The following is a 27,872-nucleotide window of genomic DNA, read 5'->3' on the forward strand; positions in this document are numbered from 1 at the left end:
AGCGTACGAAGCGCAGAAGAATTAATGACGAGCTAATGGATCCAAGAGAGGATACCATAGAAAAAGCGCTACTGGGAGCAAGAAGAACTGCCTACAACCACAGAGAACAGACGTTCATCTTCATTCGCGTGCTTGTGTAAAAGTTTGTACTGGTCATTTTAAAGTATGTCGTTATGCCCCCGTTGCGCGGTGCTAGTGTGCTGATAAATATGGTTAAAATTTGCCGTGTTTTACTTTTTAGCGCTAGTGTTCATTCCGAATTGCTCCTAGGTGGCAGCACTGCATTGTTTATGTAGTGTATGCCAACGCCATCACTTAGTGAAATTGAGTTTTTATGTCGGGCAGTCTGCGTTGGTGGCGTTGAGGAGCGATTTAAATCTTTACACACGTTTTTAAAGAAATTTTGTTCGAGCATCCATGTCTGTTCTCTGTGCTACAACATAAGTGATACGAGTATGGTGAAAGTGATAGGCCATATTTTAAAAACCGAGATCACGCTTCCAGAATGTACACTACTCTAAGTGATTCTCATGGAATGATGTCCGATGAAGAAACTTTTGAATATTTTCTCGATTGTGATATGAGTAAATATGTGTACACAAACACATAAAAAAAATCCTGCAAGATTTCCTACTTACAAAGTGATACAAAAAATGAAAGCGATATGTTCTCCTCCGCTGGATTCCATCGAAAAAACAGAAGAAGCAGCTGAGTGTCAACACAAGCACTTAAAAAAAAGTCGGACTCATCATGCCAGGAAAGCCTCATGAGAAGAAAATTTACATGACGTTTTCATTCGTGCTATGAACTCGTCGGATCCTTTGACAAGCTCCCTCAACTTAGGTAAGCGACTTCAAAATAAATCTAATCTGGAATATCCAGAAGATGTTCAAACTTTTTTAGTGACTGAAACTTCTTGCAATACAACAGATTCGAGTACAGAAAAATATACCATAGCAGATATTTTAATCGATCTTGAAGAAATAAATGATGATTTTGTTGAGGATGTTCATGTACATAATGAATAAATAAATGTTGTTGCAGTATACTTATATATCTTGAAGCTTTTATTGCATGGAGTTCGTTTAGCTTTAATAGAGCTTCATATTGTATTCCCTTTACTTGTTTTATGGGTTAAGAGCCTGAACCAATCTGAAAAATCCTACAAAAACAACCTGTTACGTATGTAGATGCAATGGCCTGTATTTGACGGAGTCCTTGTGTAACTTAGAACATCTGTACAACTCAATAAGGCAAAGACAAAGGTGCTGTTTGAACGAGATGGCGCCACAACATTTAAAGTAAAATTAATTTTCTTGTATGGACAAATCATCCGTTCTCATTAACTACGCATCGCATCAATATGAAACCTAGGTCAAAAAGCAACAAATATTTTTTAGATTTTTTGTTCCCACGACTTGTTTTACAGTTCTAAACAATAAAAGAGATTTCATTGTACCTCCATACTAAATTCTATAGCTGTATACTTTCAATTTCTTCAAGACTGTTCTCCACCTCGTGTGTGTGGAAGGAACATTGAAAGCTTACGATATCGAACAGCAGATGTCACTAGTGTATATGCAATATTACATTGACACAAACACACAGCAACATCACCTGTCGCCTGATAATGGAAATATTGCAATTATACCATCAGGTGTAGTGGCTGTTGTTAAAATATTTAGGAAGGGCCTCAAGCGGAATTTTTGCTAGAATGCAACTGACGATCTCCTATTCACATAAAAAACAGTATACAATTTTCTAGTTTGAACTCTACAGGTCTGCGCTGCAATAAAATACACATCTATAGACTGCTGTGTACATGAGGACATTCGTAGATAAAAGGGATATATTCCATAGAGAACAAAGGTCAGTATTCCAGGGAGTTTGGAGACCTTAGAAGTAATAACGACCTGCAAAACAAGTATTTCATATCTTTTAGACAATAATCTACGATATAAGTGTGAAATATTGCAGAAATGAAATGAAAATATTTTCGTATGGAGCCGCCCCATAGTGCACTGGCGGAGCCAGCTATTGGTGGGACACCGCTTGGTGCAAGAATAATAGCCGTTTAGAACAATGCACAGTAGTGTTTTCTAACCCAGGATATATCGTGATCGAAAATGTTTTGGCCATGAAAAGTTGATTTTAGAGGCTCAGTGGCTTTTTTTTTGACTAATCCCCCTAAAAGTGAGATGGAAATTCACTTTTTTCCAATTATGAAGATACATCATTGGTGTCTTCGAGAAAGTTGTAGAAAAAGTTTGTACGAAAAATTTTGCTATACAAACTTTATTCCTATCTGCTATAGAAGTCGAGAGATGGGTCGTTATTTATGAACGACCACCAAAAATCAGGTTTTTCACGATACTTTCGTCAATATATTTTTTAGATTTTTCAAATGTTCTACAAAGATGTCCATCGCGATAAAAAAACATGTACCTTTCGAAGACAGTTTCCTCTTATTTTCAATATTGACGAAGTTATTGACGATTTTTTGATCAAAAATGAGCATTTTGACATTAACTGCATACATGTAGGGGCAAAATGGGGCAGAATTTTAATTAGGTGATTGAAAGTATAACTCAAGCACTAACGGTTGCATTGTAACATATATGTGACTTAGCTTGCCGTAAGTACCGTATGGATATGTTTTCTTCTTCTTCTCGTTATATATAAAAAATGAATTGGTCTCTATTCCGCATAACTAAGAAACGGCTGGGTTCAAAATTCTTCCTCACAATTTCCGATGGATTTACATAATATTTTCTTATGTAAAAGTCACGACTTAAGCTGAAAAAATATAAAAAAATTCAAATTAGAATTTGTATGGGTATTTTGTATAGGCTGATCACAACACGCATTCTCAAATACTGTGCAAGACAACGTCTGCCGGGTCATCTAGTTCATGATCATAACACTGGTCTGGCGTAAGACCTATGTCCTGTCTTAATCTCCAAATTTTGAAAATGATTTTCGAATCGACGGATATTTTACAGAGAAATTCCAATATATCGGGATATTGGTATTTCCAGAGAATTCTAAATGAAAAGAAATAAACAAAAAAATTGGAACACTTTTCTGTTAACCTGTTTTGCAATATTGTGATGTTTTAGACGTAGCAAACCGGCTTTTTATTATTCCGGAATATTTCGAAAAGTAAATAGGTAAAACAAGTACCTTTGAATTGTTTACATAAAATTATATTTAAACTTATGATGTTTGAAAGGTCACTGTCGTGACCGGTCCTTGTCACTAACCGTTGCATCAACAACATAAATGTTGTTGATGTTCATCGCGCTCGATTAGCCGAGTAGGGTGCCACCCACTACTCGGCATCGGAGCGGATGCTCGCTGCTACCTCCGATGAGACATTCCGATATTGGCAGAGGGCGGTGCCACCCGCTTACTCACCATCGGAATGTCATCGGGAACTCCTTCGGATCCACTCCTGTGAATCCTGGGATGGGCCGCCTTGGCCCGTCGATGGTTCCGCTGCTGGATGTGCTTCAACACATCGGCCAAAAATTCGAATCATTTGAATTTTTTTTTTTTCAATAAATTCATGTTTATTTCCAGGTATTTTCTTAAAATGTAACATGGTAAGTGTTTGGCCAGTTGGCCCTTCAGCTTTAGTTCTATATTTTCACAGTTTTACTCTAGTTTATGAATTTAAAAAGTTTTCTAGTTTGGCAATTTAGCCTTTAGGAGGCATTGATTTGTTTGTAAAATTTGATAACCTAACTACTATGTACACTAATATTTACAATAAAAATTTGATAACCTAGATTGGAACTAGCGCCCTAATAAGGTACCAGTCAAAACGATTAATGCAAGAGATGGCGTTTTTCAATGGTAGTAAAACTGAAATTTCATCACTATTAGACTACTAATCAGTGCAAACTAAGTGCAGGAGATAATCTTTTCACCTCATACTTCATTCCTTATCACTACTTTCTTCTAAAACACCTCCATTTTCCATAAATTTTCAAAATACTTGATTTTCCCCTACATTTTATCGATTTCCAACTACCATTCTTCCATGAGCTCATGGTGAAAATTTTGAAAATCTCAGAAAATAGAGTAGCAGGCTTAACAAAACAGATAGAAACGCCGGTATCGCCACTCAGTGACGAGTACCGTAAACATGGTGCACGGAAGGTTGTTGTCTACACTTTTTACGACTGCTGCACCCTGGAAGCAAATGTCATCGAAGTAAACAGTCGGTCCCTTATTGGAGCCTGATCCGAATGCAAGCAACGGACCCTAAACTTTTCTTTACTCTCACCAAAGCGCTCATGTAAGGTTTTTATCCCGGCCAGACGGTGGCCCTCGGATGTTCTTGTCCTGGGAGGGGTGTTGAGGATCATCCTCAGGAATTTGTTTTGGACCCGTTGAAGTTTGAGGTGGTGGGTTTTAGCGCAGCTCTCCCAGACCGGCATGCCGTATTCGATCACAGGGAGGATGATTTGCTTGTAGACAGCAAGCTTATTTTCAGGGACAATGACGACCGACGGTTGATCAAAGGGTACAGTAGTTTCAACAAAACGTTACACTTTGTCACCGTCTTGTCAACCTGTTGACGGAAAATAAGCTTGCTGTCGAGGGTCAAGCCAAGATAGTCGGCCTCATTGGCCCATTCCACAGCCGTGCCATTGAGGATGATTTTACAATCGCCAGGCGGAAATAATTTTGAGGGATTTATAGTGGGAAAAATGTTGACCTGGGCCTTCGCCGCTTTGATACAGATCTTCCAGCTGGTGAGGTACTCTGCCAGGGCCTCCAGGCCTCGTTGGAGTTCTGTCACTAGCACTCTGACCATTCTACCTTTGTAAACGATGGAGGTGTCATCTGCGAACAGAGACAGAATTCCGCCTTCTAGAGGCTCAGGCATGTCGGAGGTGAACAGATTGAAAAGCAGGGGCCCGAGGATACTGCCCTGGGGGACGCCTGCGACGATGTTGTGCGCATTGGAACTCGCTCCGCTGATTGAGACCCGGAATGTCCTTGCCGACAGGTAATTGTTGATGATTTTCACCAGGTAGCTGGGAAGATTGTAGCGTTGTAGTTTGTACACCAGGCCATCATGCCATACATTGTCAAATGCCTTCTCAACATCGAGTAAAGCCATGGCGGATGTTTTTGAGACAAACTTGTTCCGTCTGAGGACGTTGGTAACTCGAGTCAGTTGGTGTACAGTTGACCGACCGCGTCGGAAACCAAACTGTTCCTCGAGCAAGATGTTGAGATTTTCGGCAGACTCAAGTAACCGGTGATGAATAGCTTTTTCGAATAGCTTGGATAATCCTGAGAGAAGGCTGATGGGACGATAACTTTTGGGGGAGGAAGGATCCTTCCCAGGCTTCCGGATGGGGATGACTTTCGCTGACTTCCAGGCCGATGGGAAGTAGCTGAGCCGGAGACACTGATTGAAGATCAGCGAGAGGTGCTCAAAGAACGGAGCACTCATGTGTTTGAGCTCGAGATTCAGGATGCTGTCGAAGCCTGGGGCCTTCATATTCTTCGATGATTTGATATAGGCCGTCAATTCGCCAGCTGAGATCTCCAACTCCTCTGAGAAGTCGTTGTGAATCAAATGGATGTTGTTAGCATGCTCGTTAACGGCTGCTTCGTGTGGACTGACGATGTTCTGCCCAATATTGTGTGAGCTGACGAAGTGACGACCTATTTCAGCGACCTTCTCTGCAGGAGTTATCAAGCGATCCTTAGAGCCATTATTGTCTAGTGGGATCAAAGGTGGAATGGGCCAAGGCTTGGATTTTAGAATTTTGGTCATTTTCCAGAACGGCTTAGCATAATCTGGGAGAGTGCGGATCTTATTCGAGAAGTCGTTATTTTTGAGGTCCACCATTCTGGCCTTGATAATTTTTGTGATTCGATTGCAGCGTGCCTTAAGCTCAGGCAGTCCAGTACGCTGAAACTGCCTGCGAGTGACATTCCGCAATCGAATTAAATCTTTGGTGAGTGTATCGATGTTTAAGGAGTTGCTTACCTGCCGAGCCGTCGGTACGTGTTGCTCTCGGGCCGCCGTGATCGCCTCCTCGATAGCGCACAGCTGGCGGTCGATACTTTCCGGCGTCTCCGGACGCACCTCGTAGTCGACGGTGTTATCGACGCACTGCTGGAACCGCTGCCAGTTCACTCGATGGTAGTTTCGCCTTGTTAGCGGAAGACGACCGGCTGGGAGACGTGATTGTGCATGTTTGTGATGTAGATGGCGAGCGTAGCATGGGCCCCGGACCGAGTCAACCGGGTAGGGCTGTCAGGGCTCAGGATGGTGTAGTGGCCCTCTAGTTTGTCGTTGGACCAGACGACTCCGTTCCGGTTGGAGACGGTGTTTCCCCACGATTGATGCTTTGCGTTCAGGTCTCCGACGATGATGAACTGCCCCTGCCGCCGAGTGAGCTTGACTATATCCACAGACAAACAGACATAACACATTTAACATTCACTCATCAAATTCATCGTCATTCAAACACTAACGACATCTGTTGATATCAGTTAGTTGGGCAAATCACGAACCAGATGGCGGTAGTGAGCAAACGTCAGACTCGAGTAAATCCGATGCGAGCGCCACGAGTGATTGATTGGCCAACTAATGATTATTTGAATCGACCAGTAAAACATTGAACGATGGAAATTTGACGAGTGTTATGTCTGTTTGTCTGTGCTATATCCCTTCGTAGCTCGGCCGACGTGCCATCGTCGACTTTGGCTTGTGTGGGACAGTAAGCCACGATGAGAGTGACGATTCCGACGGAAGTGGTGACTTCCACTCCAACGGCTTCGATGAGTTTGAGCTTGAAGTCCGGCAGCAGGCGGCAGGCGATGGTGCTTCGCAAGGCGATTGCCACTCCTCCCCCTCTGGAGCTTGTTCGATCGGACCCGGAATTGTTGCACTTACCTCGGGCTTCAGGTGGGTTTCGGTGATAAAAGCCGCGTCAATCTCCTTCTCTTGAAGGAAATCGCTGAGCTCGATGATTTTGTTCTTTAGTGAGCAAGCGTTCCAATTGACCAGATCCACCCTAGCAGCCATTTTCAATGACGAACATGCCCAGGGTGAAGATCTGGTCGAAGCGAGTTTTGCAACCGCGTAGTCGCGTTGCCAGTTGGGTGAAAATCGGAACTAGCGGTGGGTCGCCCTCGGCCGGAAGCGGCTCATTATCCTGACGACGGAATCCTGGGGGAGGAAACGAGGGCCATTCGCTGGTGGATGGTGTTGGAGCTTGAACTGATGCTGCAGCAGCCGCCAGCCGTTTGTGCGGCTGCAAAGGTGGAAGAATTGGTATCGCTCACCGGGGAGCCGGGATGGCCGGAAAGTTCACCTTGTTGAGAGCAGGTACTCGGTTCTTTTTCGGTAGGGACCTGGTGGAGGCCTTCTTCCTGATTTCCAAAAACGCCGCCCGCTTTGGACAGTCCTTGGTTGTAGCCCGATGCTTGTCGCCACAGTTGGCGCATTTGGGATCAGCAACCTCCATCTTGTCGCACTCATCGGTCGGATGGAGCTCGCCACATTTGTTGCAGCGCGGCTTCATGCGGCAGTTCCTGGTGCCATGCCCGAAATTGAAGCAATTGGTGCACTGCGTGACGTCGCGGTGCACTGGCCGATATCGCTCCCAGTCGACGACGGAGTAATTTATAACGCCGACCAGCTTCAGGTTTTTCCACGTGGTGGAGCCGTGCTCCAGGTGGACCAGATAAAGCTGGTCGCGATATCTCCTCGTCTTGTCGTGACGAGCGATCTTGTGCACGGCCACCGGTTTCAATCCGCAACTTTCGAGCTCAGCTTTTAGCTCCTCTTCCTTCATGTCGTGGAGTCCTCGCAGCAAAGCCTTTAGCGGCTTCGTGCCGGGGTGGTCATGAGTGTAGTACTCATACTTGTGGACCTCGAGGAACTCCACGGCGGATTGATGATGGTCCTTATTTGCCGGCATTACTTTCACGCCCTCGCTGCCGAGCCGAAAAGTACATTTCAGCCCTTTAGCGATCAGCTGGCGAATTTTTGGGCGCAAATCCGGCGGATCGTCCTTCACAAACACGGGCGGGCACTTCTCCTTCCGCTCCGGTTGAACCTGCGGCAGCTGCGATTGCTGCTTCTTCCTCTTTTTCGGCGGATTGCCGGCGTCATCAAGTGGCAACGGAGAGAACACGTTGCTCTGCAAAAGCTGCTTGGAGGGGTTACCCGCGCCTCCAAGAGCAGTGCGCTTAGGCACTTTTCCAGCGACCGAATCGGCCACCGAGTCTCCCATGACGGGTCCGGGAGAAAATTGTTGAAATGCAATTTTCATTTACAGTAGGGCATGTAGTTAGATCCTATCATCATTTTTGATTGCAGAATCCATCTCCGTACAGAAAAGTGACTCGGGTGTCAAACCGGTAAATAAACATACATGTATATAAAACAAAAACCAGAATAAAGATACGCATCGCTAATGGAGATGGTAGGTCATAGGTAGTAGGGTAGGTGTAAGCCACCAATGTAACATAAAACAAATCGACCTTTGTCATTTGATGATAAACCCCTTTTTGCTAACTAGAATATAGTAGAGTTAAGATTAACTTACTTTTCTAGTCATTCGGTGGGTTCTGAGAGGACAAAGGAGAAGGAGATATTCCTTTCCTTGTGTCCATCAAAACCATACCTATGAAAGAAAGAATTCCCCAGCACTGCCAATATTGAACCTGCCCTCAGGTGGAAGTTTTTCCGCTGAGTCTAACCACACATTTTAGCCCTCAGGTGGTGACTAATCCCACTGAGTCTAAATTCAATAAAAATAACGCCCACGCGACAAGCGAAAACGTAAACAGCGAATGAACGAGAAAAAACACTTCGAAAAAATCCGCGACCAAAAAACACGTCCGTACATGTTGCTGTCTCGAACTGGAATGTCCTGGCGACGAATCATTTGAACCATTTTACTCATATCTATGGACTTATGAGACATGGTTCGCTAGTGATGAGTTAACACTCCATTCGTGGCATTCATATCCTGTTGCCATATTTTACCACTAATGCCTAGCAACCCTATAACCAGAGACCGGCGGAGTGAAAAACTGTAGAAATGGCAACGTATGAAAATGCATGAAATCGTGAAAAAAGTAAACAAGTCGAATTGGAACCGCTTTTGACGGTTCGATTGGAAACAAGATGGCGTCTTCGCCGATCTCTTATTCTAGTATTTCTACTAATGCCTTCAAGTTCATTAGGTGCAATATAATTGCCTACTTTATGGCGAATTATCAGTAATGCGCATCGAGCTTTCATAACTTGATTACATCGCATGTTCAAGAATTTGTGATATGGGCAGATTTATAATAAGTGCCTTGTATGTACTTTTTTTTTGTCAGTACATTTTAATAATATTTTTTTTGTTAAACTTTAATTTCTTAATTTTTTTTAATAACCCTATTGCTATCACTACAGTCACTAACCATAGTTTCCATTCAATATTGTCGGGCCAGCACCAAACCGGACCGCGCGATTGAGCACTCGCGCTGCGACGCGAGTCGCGACAATTTGAAATATTTCATTAGTAGTGCGCATCATGCACGCATGGATGTACTATCATGCGCACTAATCAGAAATGAGTTGCGACGTCTGATAACTGCAGATATTTCATTTTATTGAAAACAAATTTTCGATTTTCTACTATACACGGAATAAAGAATACTGATTTACACGATACTGCAGTTCCTCTCATTTACATTCCTGGCTGCATGGTGATTTCTAAAATAATACAATTCTCGCTTAACTTTTCAAAAAGACCTAAGTAACATTTTTTCATGAATTAATTTGAATAGCGCAATCAACAGAAAAACATGAAAGCTTTTGATTGTAGTATTCAAATTAATTCATGAAAAAAATGTTACTTAGGTCCTTTTGAAAAGTTAAGCGAGAATTGTCCCAAATACACTGGGGTCGCTTTTTACACACTTAAAATAAATCGCCGAATTCGGTAAAATTTTACCGAAATCTCAACAACAGAACTGTTCGGTAAATAATTTTACTGATTTTCGGTGATTTTGACAGTTGAACAATGGAAAGATTACAAAAATCAGTAAAATAATTACCGAACAGATCTGCTGTTGAGATTTCAGTAAAATTTACCGAATACTGTGAAATGAGTTAAGTGTGTACGCGGGTCACTGTAAACGTGACTTCTTGATGATTTTTTTAAATTATGCTTTGTTTCTTCCCGCGGAATTTGAAATTCATGTCAGCTCTGTAAAACACCCATCCATAATTATTTAGAAAATTTTGTATTTGGCTAAATCATAGGTCTGGCCGGGGCCGGATTTAGTCTGAAGGGGTCCCGGAGCCGACGGTATGTGAGGGCCCCAAAATGTACAAAAAAGATTGGTTTTGGTACAAAAGATTTGTGAGGGCCCGTGACCACGGCCCCCCATAAATCCGGCCCTGGGTCTGGCGTAAGTGTAAAGACTAAAGATGACCCTGTAGACGTTGTCCTGCACAGTAGGCAAGAATGTGTGTTGTGATCCCTTTTCTAAAATTTACATACAAATTTTATTTTCAATTTTTCATATTTTTCCAATTTTAGTCGAGATTTTCACATGAGAAAATATTCTGTAAATCTGTCGGACATGTTGATAAACAAATTTGCTAAAGAAATGAAGAAAATCTATCCAGCCGTTTCTTAGTTATGCACAATACAGACCAATTCATTTATATATAACAAGAAGAAGAAGAAGAAAAAGATGTTCATACGGCACTTACGGCAAGCTATGTCACATATATGTTGCAATGCAACCATTAGTGCATGAGTTATACTTTCCATTACCTAGATGAAATTCTGACCCACTTTGCCCTTAAATGTATGCAGATAATGTCAAAATGCTCATGTTTGAACCAAAAATCGTCAATAACTTCAACAAAATTGAAAATAAAAAGAAACTGTCCTCGAAAGGTTCATGTTTTTCATCGCGACGATGATCTTTGTAGAACATTTGAAAAATCTAAAAAATATATTGATGAAGGCATCGTGAAAAACCTGATTTTTGGTGGTCGTTCATAAATAACGACTCATATTTCGACTTCTATAGCAGATTGAAATAAAGTTTATTATTATAAAGTTTAATTTTTCGTAGAAACTTTTTCTACAACTTTCTCAAAGACATCAATGATGTATCTTCATAATTGGAGGAAAGAGAATTTCCATCCCACTTTTAGGGGGATCAGTCAAAAATTTTTTTTCTAAAATATGGAGCTTAACATACTGAAACTTTTCTCCGAAGTCACTGAGCGTCTAAAATCCACTTTTCATGGCCAAAACATTTTCGATCACGAATTCCTGGGTTAGAAAACACTGTGCAATGGTGTGATTGCATCGTGTGGTGCTCCACCTCTGTCTCCGCCAGTGCGCGTGAGTACTCACGGAAAAAATGAGTAATAACAAGTGAGGATTTTTTACTCATATGAGTGAGTTTCTCAACACTGGCTTTAATGAGGTTAGCGTTGGTTTCTTTTTCGTTTCCAGCGGCAAGCTATTCCAGCATGCTTTTGCAACTTGACGATTTGTGTCTAGGGATGATGAAGCTCCGAGTACGTACTCCGTTGTTGTCCTCGTATCAGATGTTGCGAGATGTAATCTGGTTGATTCTAGAAGTATGCTTGTCTCATGAATATACAGATCCGTAGATGACAGTTTCCGGAACCATAATCCAGCTGCATAAGGCATCAAAGAGAGATCTAGCAATCTGCAAATCCATCGAATACAGCGGTAAAGAGCAAGCTATTGAAGCATTACCGAAAGATTAATAAGTTTTGAATGTTCTATCAATGAAACAGGAATGGTTCTTTTGAATAATAGTTCTACACCATTTTTTAGTCTCTTTCAATACTTGTTCATTTATTCTTCCATTATCTTGATTCATTACGATTCATACATCAAACTGTACTAATTCTAACAGTGCACAATCAGGGGCATCATCTCTGCTCAGAACGATTGAGTCAAAAATGTACTAATTTTGTGTAATCAGGACTGATAAGAACTCCACATTTGAGAAAGAAAAATACTCACTTTACATTCCAAGTCCTGTCATTCATTTCTAGAATTTGAGTCCCCCTCCCAGGCCGGACAGCAGAAGCGAGTCCAGCGCCTTCTGAACTTTGGGATCGTGCAAAAGCTTGGGTGCGGCGTTGCTGAGCGGGGCACTGTTATTACTGCTTCCACCACCAGCTGTCGTAGCTACTTTGGAGGTAGCCGAACTGGCGGATGCAGCAGCAGCCGCGATGGTCATGTTTCCGAATGACGAAAACCCACCGGATCGTGTTTCCTTTTCCGGCTCTGGTAAAATCTTATTTTTCGGCGGCACAATTGAAGGCTTGTTCAAAATGTCCATGATTTTTTTCTGCAGTTCCTTCTCGCTTTCTGCTTTAGATTTTCCCGAAAGAAGACTACTGGCCGAGACGGAATCCGTGTCCTCACCCAATTCGTACTTGATTTGCAATTCTTTTCGCTCCGTTAAATATTTGATCAACCGCTCATACTGGAGTACCGTCAGTTGCCGGTTGTTGGCAAGCAGGTTGAGCATATTCTGGATTGCGTCTGGATGCTTGTCTTGCAGCGAGTGGGTATTGTACATCATGTGAGAGTTACCCGGACCGGCGCTCATTGATGCTCGATATTTTGCCGCCTTTTCCTGTTCCGTGCGTACTTTGTCTTGGAAGTCCTTGCAAATGAAATTCAACGCATCATCGGACGGCATATTCCGATGTTCGGCCGGGACTCCGTATAACACGTTCACTGTAATGCTGTTACGTTCTTGGTTCTCGGGTGTGATGAGGATAGCGTAATAGCTTCCTCGAGAGGCAATATTTGAAAGTACTTTTCCAATGGGCACGTCGTCGTTTGGGAAAAGCAAATCAACAGACAAGCCGTTTCGTTTCAATCTAGCTTCAATATTCTCTGCATATGTCCTGGAATTATTTAATAAAATAACGTTTAAAACAGTACTCAAAAGATTCTTAGTTTTGATCGAAAACTTTGAAAAAAATAAAAGTAATTTCGTTTGAGCTACTCACGTCAAATCCCTGGAAACGACAATAATCTCACAATCGTTACTCTCCGGTTGATTCGAAGGCTGACCCTGCATTCCGCTCATCATCGGCTCCGCATAGCCCCCCATGTCCATGCGGGGGTACAAATTGCTGTAGATACTTCTCTGAGGATATCCGTCAGCATATCGGTTTCCGTCGATGGGCGAGCGGTCTCTGATCGGGGCACTGCCTTGGCTTCCTGGCGGCCCGGATCTAGGAAGTAAACCCTTCTTTCCGCGATTATCGTTCGCAATCTTCACCGTGAGTTTCCGCCCTTTGTGCATCAATCCGTTGAGGCCCTCGATTGCCTTACGAGCGCCTTCCTCCGTAGGAAATTGTACAAATCCATACCCGCGTAGTAAATTTAAATCCTCGTAGGGTTCATATTCCTTGAACAACTCGTCCATGTCTTGGAGGGTCGCCTGTTCACCAAGCCCTCCAATGTAGACTCGAGAGTTTACCGGTTCCATAACGGGAAGGGCCATTGTTAGATATTATTCCCGAGACACTGAATTACTAATAACACGAAAACACTTATTAAACCTTCAATTTTGTGATTTTGTAGTTGAAATATGAAAAAGTATCAAAAACCGATACCTACCGCTTGAATTTTTGGCTTTTTGATGCCTTTCAAATGTTATGACTGTCATTTTGCTGTCATTTTAAGCAAGACGCAGCCAACCGTTTACTTGGATGCAAACAAACGATTGAAAAGAGAAGAGCCTGCACTGTAAACCTGCATTATTCATTAATGTGCAAAAATACACATTTTTGATGGCATATGAAGCTGTCAAAATAATGAGTATTTTGAAATTTTAATAATGCGTGAATTATCCCCACTTTCATGCTCCAAGCATTTGCCCATTAATGGGTGAAAACCTATTGAGCGCTTCTGTAATTTCACCATGTTTCTGTTTCGGAAGCGGAGGAAATAGCTGGCGTTATTTTGCCAAGTTCGGGGTTCGAAAAAGGTAAGTCATCAGTAATATTAATAAGAAATTATATATTTTTACACTTGTTTTTTCTTGCTATTTACAGGATGTTACTTATTTATCGCTTGGATATGTAAACACTGGGTAAATATCGCAACGCTTCCAGCGAATTACACCACCATGCTATTCGGACGTATTTGCAGGGAGCAGAGACCTTGGCGGACGGCCACTAATAGAGCTGGGTCTGGGTTCCTTGCCTCAAACCAAACATCAGTTACTCCTCGTATGAGGAGCGGAGATTTTGGCAGACGACCACTTAAGGATCTGGTTCTGTGCAGCTCACCTTAAACCAAACTTCAGATGCTCCGCGCATTTACAGGGAGCAGAAACCACAACTCATGGATCTGAGCCTGAGCGGCATACTTCAAACGAAACATGGGTAACTCCACCTTGCATCACGCTCCACTTTAATGTAGAAAACTGCATCGGAAATATCTAGATGTTTGCTTTATATTTTATTTTACCGATATAAATACATTGAAATGTGCTAAATCACGAGAATAGTTGTTTTTATTACATATATTTGTATACAAATTCAAAGAAAATCAAGAATCCAAATTTTCCTCCGCCGTAATGCTAAAATGGGTATTATTTACTCCTTTCCCAAATTAAAAATTTCCGATAAAGAGTAAAATTTACCCTTGATTTTGACGTACAGGCCGTTTACCCATTAATGAGTAAACGCTGTATACTCTTTTAATGAGTTGAACTCAAGGGGTAAACCACTCGGCACACTTTCCGAATGGTTAATTGTGCCCATTGTGCCTTATTTTGTGCCGAAATGTGCCGAGATGATTGATTGAATTATTTATCTTCATTTATTTATTTATTTATTTATTTCATTTATTTATCTTCATATTGAACTATTTAACTTCATAATGGGTACTTTTTTACCCATTAAAGAGTACTTTGCCGGCACAGTGTAGCTTCTTTATCGATGCGTTTGCTAATGTTTATCAATAAATTATTCTGTCAAAATTCTAGCGCTGATGAAGAAGCATCATTTTCATTTTATTCCAATTTTCTGATCCGAAATTAGTTTAGTCTACTTACTAAACTGTATGTATTGTAATTTACTAAATACCATATTCCGTGAGTTTTCACATTGTTTAAGGAGGACAAGGAAACAGTGAAATAAATATATAAGTTGTGATAACTCCAACATAATGGCCGATGTTAGAGACATTCTCGATCTGGAACGCCCGGCCACCCCGGAGCTGACAAAGGAATCAGTGCTGGCCAAAAACAAGAAGATCTATGAAAAGTGAGTTTTTGGATTGTTCGTGTAGAATATTCAAATAAATAATTTGCGTTATTTCTTAGAAAATTAGCTGTTAAACGTCCGGAGGGCATGCACCGGGAGGTGTTTGCTCTGTTGTACAACGACAACAAAGATGCACCGCCGCTTCTTCCAACGGATACCGGAACCGGTTACAAGCAAGCCAAAGCTCGGCTGGGCATGAAAAAAGTGCGCCGCTGGGAGTGGGCACCGTTTTCCAATCCAGCCCGATCGGACGCTGCAGTGTTCCATCACTGGAAACGTTGCTCGGATGAACCGAAGGAGTATCCCTTCGCTAAGTTTAATAAGCAGTTGGAGATACCCACTTACAATATGACTGAGTACAATACCCATCTGAAAACGAATCCAACAAAGTGGTCAAAGCCTCAAACGGATCATTTATTTGATCTAGCGAAGAGATTCGATGTTCGGTTCATTATCATGACGGATCGCTGGGATATAGCAAACTACGGCAGCAAAACTGTGGAAGATTTGAAGGAGAGATATTATGAGGTGGTTGGTATTTTGAACAAGGTACGAGGAACACCGGAAAAAAAGATTTACACATTTGATGCTGATCATGAGCGCAGACGGAAGGAACAACTCAAAAAGTTGTTTGATCGTAGTCCGAAGCAGATTGAGGAAGAGCAGATGCTCCTGAATGAATTGAAGAAAATCGAAGCTCGGAAGAAGGAACGCGAGCGTAAGACTCAGGACTTGCAGAAGTTAATTTCGCAAGCGGACCAGCAGCAGGCAGAGCTACAGCAACAGCATTCCACCAGTGCGCACAAAAAGCACGACAAAAAGCTCAAGAAGAAAATCCAACAGCAGCCACGTCCATCTAAGGTGGATTCGGTGGTCAATGCAGTGGAATCTGCTGGCATCAAGTTTACCGATTTACGCGGAACTGGCGTTTCGTTGCGCTCGCAAAAGATGAAGCTTCCGGCCAACGTTGGACAGAAAAAGGCCAAAGCACTGGAACAGGCACTGCAGGAGTTCAAGGTGGATCCGAACCCACCGCCGATCGAGGAAATATGCGTCGCCTTTAATGAGCTTCGCTCCGATATGGTTCTGCTGTGCGAGCTGCGAACGGCACTTGCGACGTTTAACTTCGAGCTAAACAGCTTGAAGCACCAGTACGAGGCATTGTGCCCGGGCAAAACGCTGAACATTCCAGCTGCACTGGTTAATCCACCGGCGGAAGATGTCTCCGGGCTGAGTGAGTTGGACGTCTCCGCATTAGTTTAAGGTAAGGCTTGCAAGTTGTTTGTAGGATTCAAAAACATGACTGTGTGTTTGTGTCACTGTGGAGCAAATTTGTTACAGTTAAGAATTGGAAGAAATCCACATATCTTCATCACTGTTATTGTTCCTTGCCTTACCTTGCCTTCTAATTTAAGATCACTTTTATTCATTTGTTCTATTATTGATTATTATTGAACCGAAGTGTTGAAACAACACTAAAAGTAACAAGCTTTTATTGAAAAACTTCTAAACGATTCGTGTTTTGGAGTAACCTTTATCCAGTTATGACGCGAGGGTCGATTGTCTTCTATTTTATGTTTTTACTCACACATCAGGTCGGCTCAGCAAAACCGCACAAGCTCCTTTTCAGCTGATTTGGGATAAGATAATTATTTGTAGCTTTTAGTGTAATGCAGGGTCGTTACAACAGCCGCGATTTTCCCGAGTTTCGCGGATTTGCTCTTCCAGTCGCGAAAATCGCGGTTCCTTCAAATGTTGTCGCGAAATTGAAATTGATTGAATAAATTTTAGTTATCGTATTCACACGACATTTGGTAGATCATCTATTGACCTGACAAAATAGATTATATATTGTAATTCTGAAAATCCGGGACGCCGAATTGTGTCTATAAGTTAGTCTTTGTTGTCAATATTGTTGACAGTGGTTCACATGAATGTTGCGAAAATCGTAGATTATTATCACAAAACAGATAGACAACATAGAACAAATTACCGTTTTCAAAATCAACGCACTGTGTATCAACAGTACTAACAACCGACGAACGGGAAGGCCCGTTCACCCAAGGTGAAAGAAAACGACAGCAAAGCATGCGCTGTTGTTCTGTCTCATGCTCGTTGTTCAGTAAAGCTTGACTTCCACCAATAGGTTCGCTAGTGTTCTAAAATCGAAGAAGAACCACATTTCAAAGCAATGATGCATATTTGTTATGTGTTATTATTGTAGGAGTCAGCGACGATACAGGATCCACAAGCATGCCATGATTACCAAACTGTTACTATGTATAGCTAATAAATAATTGTTTTTTCATCAGAAGACATCATTGACAACCGAAGTATCGGTATTGAAGAAGATCTGTAATCTTACGTACACTGATGGAGATGATATGGAAAGCCATCTACATGAAATGGAGGATATGTTCCAACGTTTGGCAAATGCAAGATTGGAACTCGGTGCAACCCTGACTGTTGTACTTGTTTTGCGAAGTCTACCATCGTCGTTTGAAACTCTAACTACCTCTTTAGAGAGCCGTCCAGAACAAGAATGACCAAGGGACCTTATCAAGCAAAAACTATTGGATGAATCATTAAAGCGAACTGTGAAACTAGGAAGAACTGAAAAATCCTACCGAAGCAGTATCCAAAGTAATTGTCTGCCGTCACTGCCTGAAGCCTGGACACACGAAACGAGGTTGTCGCTTGCTGAATCAGAAGAAGCATGGGAAGAGAAAAACTTGTCCGAAACCACCAGCGATGTTCAAGCCAAGAGCCAGAATTGTAAAGGAAGAAGCCATGACTCGGCCTCTTCTGGCCAGAACCCCGTGGCGTGCACACGCACCCACGGAGAGCTGCTGCCATAACAATTCGCTCCGGCCATTTGGGGCCACACATTTTGGCGATCCTGCCAGGTTATTTGTTGGATCCTGACGCTGATTTCAAAAGGTGAGTTGAATTCAATTGTTAATGTGCTAATGTGTTAAAATATTTGATGATAAAAAAAACACAAGGCAATGGGTTTGTTATACCTCAAAGCGCGTCTGGAAGAACGCTGAAAATGGATTGTGGTTTGGAAAATCACAAAGCGCGTCTGGAATACCGCTGGAAAATGGATTGTGGTTTGGAAAATCACAAAGCGCGTCTGGAAGATCGCTGGAAAATGGATTGTGGTTTGGAAACTCATAAAGCGCGTCTGGAAGACCGCTAGAAAATGGATCATGGTTCGAAAATCACAAAGCACGTCTAGAAGACCGCTAGAAAATGGTTTGTGGTTTGGAAAACCACAAAGCGCGTCTGGAAAACCGCTGGAAAATGGATTGTAGTTAGAAAAATCACAAAGCATGGGAGACCGCTGGTTTGTGGTTTGCAATACCACAAGGCGTGTCTGGGAGACTGCCGAAAAAAAAGGTGACAATCTAGAAAATCCCATAGTGGGTCATGGAAACACTTATTTTGGTTAAAATAAATTTAGTTTGAAATGCACAACTAGTCGCTAAGTGTACAAGAGACTGCCAGTTAAGCTAGTTCTATCGAAATCTAAGAGATATGGAGATCTATCGTATGCTACAAAGTTGTTTGGAAGGCCTAATATATTATAAGTTTATTTTGGAATTTACTGACTTAGTAGGCGTTGCGGAATTACCCGTTGGATGAGATATCCAATATTCACGAAGCACAAAAACGTTGCCAGCATTCACAGTCATAAGTTTGGAGTTATTGGCTAAAAGTACTGGTTAACATAAGTCTAAAATTTAGGTATATACTTACGCTATCTCATTTAAGTATGATATCTTTGCGAAATCTTATATATAAAAATGAAATGGTCTGTGTTCGTATCCGCATAACACGAAAACGGCTGGATGGATTTACTTCATTCCTTCAGCAGTTACGTTCGTTACAGTTTCCGACGGGTTTATATGATATTTCCTCAAATGAAAATCATTAATAAAGTTGAGTTAATCGTGAAAAACTAAAATAACGATTCGAATGGGAAATTCGCATGGACAGATTGCAACGCGCATTTTCGCCTACTATGCAGGACAACGTCTGCCGGGTCGACTAGTCTTATATATAAAAATGAAATGGTCTGTGTTCGTATCCGCATAACTCGAAAACGGCTGGATGGATTTTTTTCATTTCTTCAGCAGACACATTCGTTTTCGTTTCCGACGGGTTTATATGATACTTTCTCGAGTGAAAATTCCGTGTAAGGTTGTGCAAATCGTGAAAAACTAAAATTAGGAGTCGTATGAAAATTTCACATGGGCATTTTCGCCTACTATGCAGGACAACGTCTGCCGGGTCGACTAGTTTTAGATAAATATCATATCCTAGGCCAGATGTTCCCAAACTACTTGTACAAGCGACCCACCTAGCAGAATTGCATATTGCTTGCGACCCTCCCACATTGGCTTAGGGTCTGTTCACAAATTACGTAACGCTTTTGGGGGGAGGGGGGAGGTCCAACTTGCGTTATACTTTGTTACACTAAAAGGTGGGGGAGGGGGTGGGTACTACCAAATGTCACGCATAACGCGAATAAAAATTAATTTTAATGGTTTTTGTAATCACTGATTGAAGTTATTTGCTAATATGTCTTGATCAAGACGATGAATATGTATCAACCTTTCCATACTATCCATAATTGTCCCATTTGTAGTTTTTTACTTTTTATCTCAGAGTTGAGTTTTGTTCGAAATTTGCTAAATTTCAAGGCATTTTTGTCTCACAATGAATATTCACGATTTCTTTATTATTTTATGGAACGACCTGGGGAATGACGCTTTTATTGGTATTGTATTTCATGATTAGATCTCCCAAACAAAGCCAAAGTTAATAAAGGCAACCCAGAAAGTTTTCATTCTGATTAAACAGTTCAATTTAAAAATAATTTGTCTTTCGTTATGGTTTTAGTCATTACCGTTTATCTATCTGTGTTGTTAAGCCTGCTACTCTATGTTTTGAGATTTTCACATTTTCCGCAATGAGCTCATGGAAGAATGGTAGTTGGAAATCGATAAAATGTATGGGAAAATCAAGTATTTTGCAAATTTATGGAAAATGGTGGTGTTTTTGAAGAAAGTAGTGATAAGGAATGAAGTATGAGGTGAAAAGATTGTCTCCTGCACTTAGTTTGCACTGATTAGTAGTCTAATAGTGATGAAATTTCGATTTTACTACCATTGAAAAAACGCCATCTCTTGCATTAATTGTTTTGACTGGTACCTTAATAAGCACATAGCGGGACAGTTATGCGTAAAAACACCAAGCGAATATTTTATTTCTCTACAGATTAGTCCCGCCAAACTAAAATGTGAATGGCCATGGTCGCAAATTCTATTTTCTTTTTTACTAGGTGCATTTTTGATATCCTTGGTTTTAATCAGGAGCCGTTTCTCATAACAGTATTCAATAAATACCAAAACTCAATGCTTCACAGAAAGAAAATAATGGCATTAAAATTTTCTCAGTTACGCGTTATATGGGGGAGGGTGGGGGTTCCAAAAATGTTACTTTTTGTTACGAGGGGGAGGGAGGGGGTCAAAAACTCGGATTTTTGCGTTACGTAATTTGTGAACAGACCCTTATAGAATTTCGATAAAAATAAGTTCTCGTTAGATTGAACAAACCATTATGAATTGCTTCATATCCCATCATTATATATGGATTTAGATCGGATTTGGATTAGATTTTAATTGGATTTGAATTGGATATGGATTTGATTCGGATTAGATTTTGGTTGGATTGGATTTGGACTGGATTTGGATTGGATTTGATTTAGATTTGGATTGAAATTGCATTTGGAACAGATTTAGATTGGATTTGGATCGGATTTGGATTTGGTTTTGATTGGAGTGGATTTGGAATGGACGTGGAACGGATTTGGATTAAAAGTGGAATGGATTTGGATTGGATTTGGGTTGGATTTAGACTGGATTTAGATTGGATGTTGATTGGAATTGGATTGAAACTGGCTTGGATTTTTATTGGAATTGGATTTAATTTGGATTGGAGTTGTATTGTTTGGATTTCATTGTATTTGACAAAATTCAAAATTTATTGTTCTTCGTTCACTACATAGAACCAAATTGAACGGCTGTGATAGATTTGTGGGACAAAATAGGGACAAAAGAATGAATCAAGATTCGTCTTTTGAAACCCATCATTGATTAGCCAATGTGCTCCCTGGGAGTCGCGGTCCACAGTTTGGAAACACATGTTCTAAGCGGTTGTCAGCAAGTTCAACATCGATATGTTGAAGGTCGGCTTGCTGGTATTACTATATATGAAGCTGATAGTTGGATTTAATGGACGGTATAAGATATTTAGATTATTGCTACAATATAAAATGTTTTTTGTGAGATCAATTACCAATTTAGTTTAACATTTAAATGATACAACCTATTGACTTGCATTTCGTTGTTCTGCGATTGAAAACCACGATGATCAAATAGTTTATTTTGGAGTTCACTTTTCAAAGGAAATCATCGGTTTCTCAAAAGCAATATGTTCATCTTCGTCTCGCGCAAATAACTTTAAAAAAATTAATACGTTCTATGCTAGAGGATTTTTTTTGCCTTTTTTTAATGAGAGAAGAAGGGAAATGTGGGGTTTAAGTATATTACCATCAGCGTGTGATTATACATTAAGGTCACTCCTGACAGAATCCAAGTTTCAAAGTGTTCGCGTTTTCGGGGGCACACCACTCGATGCGGAGGCGGCGGACAACTGTCATTTTTGTTGATTCAGCTTTGCTGCGTCGCAGCATGCGTAAAAAAATAAAAATAACAGTTGTGCGTTGCTTCCGTATCGAGTGGTGTGCCCCCGAAAACGCGAGCACTTTGAAACTTGGATTCCGTCAGGAGTGACCTTAACACCTCAGCGTGTCGATCAGTGCGCAGCAAGCCATGACTCGGCCTCTTCTGGTCAGACCTCCGTGGCGTGCACACGCACCCACGGAGAGCTGCTGTCATAACAATTCGCTCCGGCCATTTGGGGAAAAGATATTTTAGTTGCCAGATAAAGATTGTCGCTGACGTCGCTGTCCGGAACATCTTTTGCTGGCGAGGATAGGGGAGCTAAATGTCAAAGAAGGAAAATCCATACGATTTGACAGCTTAATACCCAACATGTTCCGGACAGCAGAACAAAGGTAACCGAAGCGACAATCTTTATCTAGTAACTAAAATATCTTTTATTTGGGCTTATACGCCGCAACAAAACGGCGTTTCTGAGCGGAAAAAAGAATGCTAGTAGAAATGGCAAGATGAATGTTACTAGATGCAGGTTTGGAATACCGCTATTGGGCCGAAGCAATAAATACAGCAACATATTTACAGAACAGAACAACTAGCAGATCTGTTGGGCTGACACCACATGAATTATGGTACCTATGAACAAAACATGATCTTTCGCATTTACACTTGTTTGGTTGCCAGGCGTAGGTGTATATTCCAGCAGAAAAGCGATTGAAACTAGAACCTAAATCCACGAAGATGACGTTTGTGGGCTATTCGGATAACCATAAAGCTTCATCAACCCATCAAGCGATAAGATATAGTTTTCAGTCGAGATGCGCGTTTCCTTGAGAATGAAAACATCAGCAAGCATCAGATGAAGCATAACACTGTGATTGAAGTCGAGTCCAGCGTTAGTTCAGAAGGTGACAATGAACCAGTCCATGATGAAAGAAAATATAAAAGCGAATCAGAGTATGAATCTGGTGAAGAAACCCTAACTTCATCATCCGAGGAGATAGTGACACCCGTACGAAGGTCTCAACGAAGTAATCTAGGAGTGAAACCAGCCAGATTTACAGAAACAACCAACATGGCGAAAAAGCAGAAGCACGTTTCTGAGCCAAGAAGCAATGACGAAGCTATCAGTGGTGCAGAGAGCGTTCAATGAAAAGCGGCGATTGAGGAGGAGCTGAAGTCGCTTAACAAAAATTGTACCTGGGACTTGATGCCACTTCTAACTGGACGCAAAGCAATAGGATCAAAATGGATTTTCAAAAGTAAAGAATATGAGCATGACAACGTTGTACGCTACAAAGCCCGCTTAGTAGCGCAAGGGTTCACGCAAAAATATGGAACCGATTATGATGAAGTGTTTGGCCCCGTAGTGAAGCAGATGACGTTTCGAGTATTGCTGTCGCTCGGTAGCAAGTAAAAAATTTGGTTATCAAGCATGCTGATGTTAAGACTGCATATTTGCACGGAATACTGGAAGAAGATATTTACATGCGATCACCGCCGGGATCCAACGTCACGGACAGTAATCTTGTGTGTCATCTACGCTGGAGTTTGTACGGTCTTTGATAAAGTGATCAAGCAGATGAGATTCGTGCAATCAAATAATGATTCATGCTTGTATGTCCGAAAGAATGACAAGAAGTCTACTTACTTGGTCGTATACGTAGATGATCTTGTGGTGGCATGTGAGATAGATGAAGAATATGAAGATATCATTCAAAATTTGAGCAATCATTTCGAAATAACGTCTTTAGGTGATATAAAGCAGTTCTTGAGCATCGAGATACAGAGAAACAGCCATGGAGTATCTTTAAGCAGAAAGCATACATTTGGAATGCAAGATGCCAAACCGTCCAAAATTCCTCTGAGTCCCGGCAACATCCAAACAAAGGAGGAGAATAAAGACAATTCTCGGGTACTTTTTCAAAACGGCGTATGTCGCAAATTGTAAACAAACCCGTTTTCAACAGCATAAGGCATCAAATTCATCTAAAAATGTGTATATCTTCAAAGCTACATGAAAATGTGTTTTTAAAAATGTAAATAAATTTTTTACAAAACGGTGTAACATCATTGTTGAAAATATTGCACATACACCGCTTAGCAGAAAATGTACTTTAAAAGTTTTTCGAACAACTAAATAGTTTAAAACGTGCGTCTGCTTGTACTTTTCATCACCGATTTCAAAATTAAGCATGTTGCTTGAATATTCTGATTTTCGTTAAGAAAATCATTTTATGTTGTGGTTCTGCAGCAAATGTTGTTACGTCGTGTTGTAAGTGTTGCAATTTTTTGTCGCATGTGCGTGAAACGTTTCAACTTGACGCAACATTTCGACGTATCAACAATGCAGCGTACGGAGCAGCGTAACATTTCGACGAAAGTAGCATGACCTCGGTCATGCTGACGTATCAAAACGACGTATGTGATTTATCTGTTGCAGAACGTTGTAACATATATTTTTATCAAAATAACTGAAATGTTCACACGCAGTGCAGATTTCAGGGTCAGTGACGATGAACCTTTTCATAATGTATCGTTGAGGTGTATTCAATTGCAATAAAAATGATTAGTTTCTAAATAGGAATAAAAATAAAATCTGAAAACTTCGAAGCTCATTTTCTCAGCTTGATCAAAATGTTACATACGCCGATTTGAAAAAGTTCCCGAGAATTTGCCAAACAACAAACAGTATGCTAGTCTAATCAGAGGATTGTTATATGTAGCCGTTAACACACGTCCGGATACAGCGGTCAGCGTGTCTTTTCTGGAAGCCAAGAGAATTCTACATTAACTCAAAAATGCAATACCTCAGGTTTCATATTTCGTTTTGCCGGAGGATCAATAAGTTGGGGCGCAAGGAAGCAAACTTGTGTCACTTTGAGTAGTACCGAAGCCGAGAATAATCATTCACGATCCAAAAATCCTCGTATCTTTGTTTGCGTGTGCTTAGTGTTGTTATTTGATTAATTTTTTCTAGAACTTTTTTTTGAAGCCTAAGTGGCCTAAGCCTTGAGTGGTCCAAAATGTTTAACCAAAGATTATATAACATCTGAGGCTTGAGAGTGGACTATTCTCCCATGTTTTAACGACTTAAACTACTTATTAACAGCAATGTTTTTATAATCTTCATTAAATTGGCACGAATCTGCTGATTTATGATATACTTCTTCTTCGTTGGCATTACATCCCCCACTGGGACATTGCCGCCTCGCAGCTCAGTGTTCATTAAGCACTTCCACAGTTATTAACTGCGAGGTTTCTAAGCCAAGTTACCATTTCTGCATTCGTATATCATGAGGCTAACACGATGATACTTTTATGCCCAGGAGGGTCGAGACAATTTCCAATCCGAAAATTGTCTAGACCGGCACCGGGAATCGCACCCAGCCACCCTCAGCATGGTCTTGCTTTGTAGCCGCGCATCTTACCGCACGGCTAAGGAGGGCCCCAAAGATTTATGATATAATTCGAGCCGAAATACATAGGACTCTTTGAAGAAACATGTTCATAATCACGGCAAGTAAATAAATATGCTGTGAACAGGTTAGTAATTTGAATATTAAACTTTTGTTTGATGTTGTTCGGTACATTCGAATGTTGGTGGGAGAGGAGTGCGGGAGGTATGGAGTTGACCCGCGGATGGTCCGGTGTCATATTGACTGCCATCGTGGTACTCTTCCAACTGTGTTCTTAAAAGCAGGCCAAGTTCCAGTTGGAATGTATAGAGCCATTGAGGAAGAAAATGATTGCGAACTGATTCCCGATCGAATAAGACAAAAGTTTGCATTGCACTTCGAAATACGCCCCATTTCACGATTGTCGGTAGATACAAGGGTGTATACTAAGACAGTTGACTGTGCAACGATGCAGCGGACGGTTCTAGTTTTGGTAGCTACAGTAGGAGTTCTGAGCATGGCTCAACAAATAAAATGCAGATCGCCGAGCCGTTTCATGATTCCCGTATTCAAAGTAAGTACTTTATCAGTATTTCTCGAAAGAATTCCATTTGATTTTTATTCTGAACCAGGCAAATTGGTTCAAAGCCACCGAGTTTTGCTTCTCCCTGGGGATGCAACTTGCCATCACCAACTCAAAAGAGGACCACGACCGGATTGTGGATGCGGTAAAGGCATCGCCGATTTACAATGCAAACGACACGATCGTTTGGATCGGTGGGAGCGATCTCGCTGTGGAGGGCGATTTCTATTGGCACGCGACTGGGGTTCGTTTGGCGTACGCTCACTGGCAACCAGGTCAGCCGGATAACTGGAAGAATCAGGAGGATTGCCTTTCGATAGTGAACGTTTTATCGCTCGGATGGCGGTGGGTGGCCAACGACGGCAATTGCGAGGGGCTACACTATTTTGTGTGCGAAAATGTAGAGTGGATTCATAATATTAGTGTTTTTTGAAACTTTTAATAATGGGAATATTGATAAATTATATACATGCATTCAATAAAGTAAGTAGCATGATGTAAACAAAACGAGTTTGAAGAAATGAATGTGGTGCATCCGTAGGGTTTACTTTGAATACAATACGAGCCACACCAACATGCTAAAAATTAAATAATACTCCGGGCCTTTGCACTTTTGGGGCCCCCACATAATAATTGGTGACTTCAATGCCAAACACCGTTCATGGAATAATGCTCAAAGCAATTCCAATGGTAACATTTTATTTGAAGATTGTTCTGCGGGATATTATACTATTCAATATCCCAATGGACCAACTTGTTTTTCTTCCAGTCGAAATCCTTCTACAATTGAACCGGTGCCAGCGAAAGTGGTACATTAACCATTTTTGTCATTTTTGAGTTTTTTACACCAACGGTTTCTATTTGCAAAGATCTAATAAGGGAATAACGAAAAAGTGATTTTTGGGAACAAAATCTAGAGATATGCAAATTTTATTTTCTGGTATATATCACAATAGCCATTTCGTTGCCAGAAAAAGTGGTACATGTACAGTTCCACCCACTGAAACCAGCTTATTTAAAAGAAAATTCGGCAACATGACTGTTTTCACAACAGAGTTTTATCCTATTTTGAATTTCAAGATAGTTTACCGCCGTTTAGAATGATTTTAAAAATGTACATTAGACCTCTTCATGTTTTCAAAAAGTATCAAAAAGTCAACCGGTCAGCCCAGAATCACAATTCTTATGCTAAAATAAGTCTCCTGTCAAATTTTCAGCTAAATCGGATAAAATTTCGAGGTGGCTCAAGTCGATTTAGTGTTTTTGGGCTATTTTAATTTTGGAAAAATCTAATAAGACATATAATCGTCGAAAACTATCGCAACAACCTCTATACGGAAGCTTTTGGTGTGCTCTACAAGTCTTGTGAACATTGCGATTCGTTCCGTTCACGTTTTGTCCATGTTGAAGTGATTTTGAAGCTATAAGTGCATAAAAATACTGTTTCCCCCAAACGTCGTTGTTCTACAAAATTCTTGAATTTATGACAAATGATTGCTAATTTATTATATTATTATTCCTCTTTTTTCCCTGGAAATTTAAGTAATATAATTGCCAATGTGCGATTTACCGTTAAATTCTTAAAAATCAGAAGCTGAACATTTGTTGTAAATTTGCACGTCAGGTTTTCTTCAACGACTTCCAAATTTTGTTAATTTCACCATATGTCCGCATACTTATAACATCGAGTGTATCGTAGTAACAAGTGAAATTGAAGCTTCTTTATTTGAACAACTTGTTTGAAGAAATCTCAGCGTGCAAATTTATGACAAATGTTCAGCTTCTGATTTTTAAGAATTTAACGG

The 27,872-nt window shown here is 41.0% G+C and overlaps 3 protein-coding genes across 3 annotated transcripts; 2 read left to right on the forward strand and 1 right to left on the reverse strand.

The window, feature by feature from the left end:
* Positions 1-11,862: 11,862 nt before the first annotated feature.
* LOC134202545 (nuclear receptor coactivator 5-like) lies at positions 11,863-13,752 on the reverse strand. The gene is made up of 3 exons (XM_062677552.1): positions 13,683-13,752; positions 13,067-13,597; positions 11,863-12,961 (listed from the first exon to the last, which is right to left on the reverse strand). Exons 2-3 carry the CDS (start codon positions 13,564-13,566, stop codon positions 12,091-12,093), a joined length of 1,371 nt encoding a protein of 456 aa, XP_062533536.1. The 5' UTR covers positions 13,567-13,597; positions 13,683-13,752; the 3' UTR covers positions 11,863-12,090.
* Positions 13,753-15,074: 1,322 nt separating this feature from the next.
* LOC134202546 (DNA methyltransferase 1-associated protein 1-like) lies at positions 15,075-16,656 on the forward strand. Its single transcript, XM_062677553.1, has 2 exons — positions 15,075-15,337; positions 15,397-16,656. The coding sequence occupies exons 1-2, from the start codon at positions 15,240-15,242 to the stop codon at positions 16,598-16,600; spliced, it is 1,302 nt and encodes a 433-aa protein (XP_062533537.1). The 5' UTR covers positions 15,075-15,239; the 3' UTR covers positions 16,601-16,656.
* A 9,280-nt stretch (positions 16,657-25,936) lies between these two features.
* On the forward strand, positions 25,937-27,006 carry LOC134202543 (lectin subunit alpha-like). The gene is made up of 2 exons (XM_062677549.1): positions 25,937-26,058; positions 26,117-27,006. The coding sequence occupies exons 1-2, from the start codon at positions 25,954-25,956 to the stop codon at positions 26,498-26,500; spliced, it is 489 nt and encodes a 162-aa protein (XP_062533533.1). The 5' UTR covers positions 25,937-25,953; the 3' UTR covers positions 26,501-27,006.
* Positions 27,007-27,872: the final 866 nt, after the last annotated feature.

The sequence above is a fragment of the Armigeres subalbatus genome, unplaced genomic scaffold (assembly GCF_024139115.2).
Source record: "Armigeres subalbatus isolate Guangzhou_Male unplaced genomic scaffold, GZ_Asu_2 Contig1259, whole genome shotgun sequence".
Lineage (NCBI taxonomy): Eukaryota > Metazoa > Arthropoda > Insecta > Diptera > Culicidae > Armigeres > Armigeres subalbatus.

Excerpts from the sequence above, each read along its gene's own strand:
- LOC134202545 (XM_062677552.1), bottom strand. The coding sequence starts at position 13,566 with ATGGCCCTTCCCGTTATGGAACCGGTAAACTCTCGAGTCTACATTGGA. Across the intron at positions 12,962-13,066 it reads GTCGTTTCCAGGGATTTGAC|GACATATGCAGAGAATATTG; the intron begins GTGAGTAGCTCA and ends AAATAATTCCAG.
- LOC134202546 (XM_062677553.1), top strand. The coding sequence starts at position 15,240 with ATGGCCGATGTTAGAGACATTCTCGATCTGGAACGCCCGGCCACCCCG. Across the intron at positions 15,338-15,396 it reads AACAAGAAGATCTATGAAAA|AAAATTAGCTGTTAAACGTC; the intron begins GTGAGTTTTTGG and ends GTTATTTCTTAG.
- LOC134202543 (XM_062677549.1), top strand. The coding sequence starts at position 25,954 with ATGCAGCGGACGGTTCTAGTTTTGGTAGCTACAGTAGGAGTTCTGAGC. Across the intron at positions 26,059-26,116 it reads TCATGATTCCCGTATTCAAA|GCAAATTGGTTCAAAGCCAC; the intron begins GTAAGTACTTTA and ends ATTCTGAACCAG.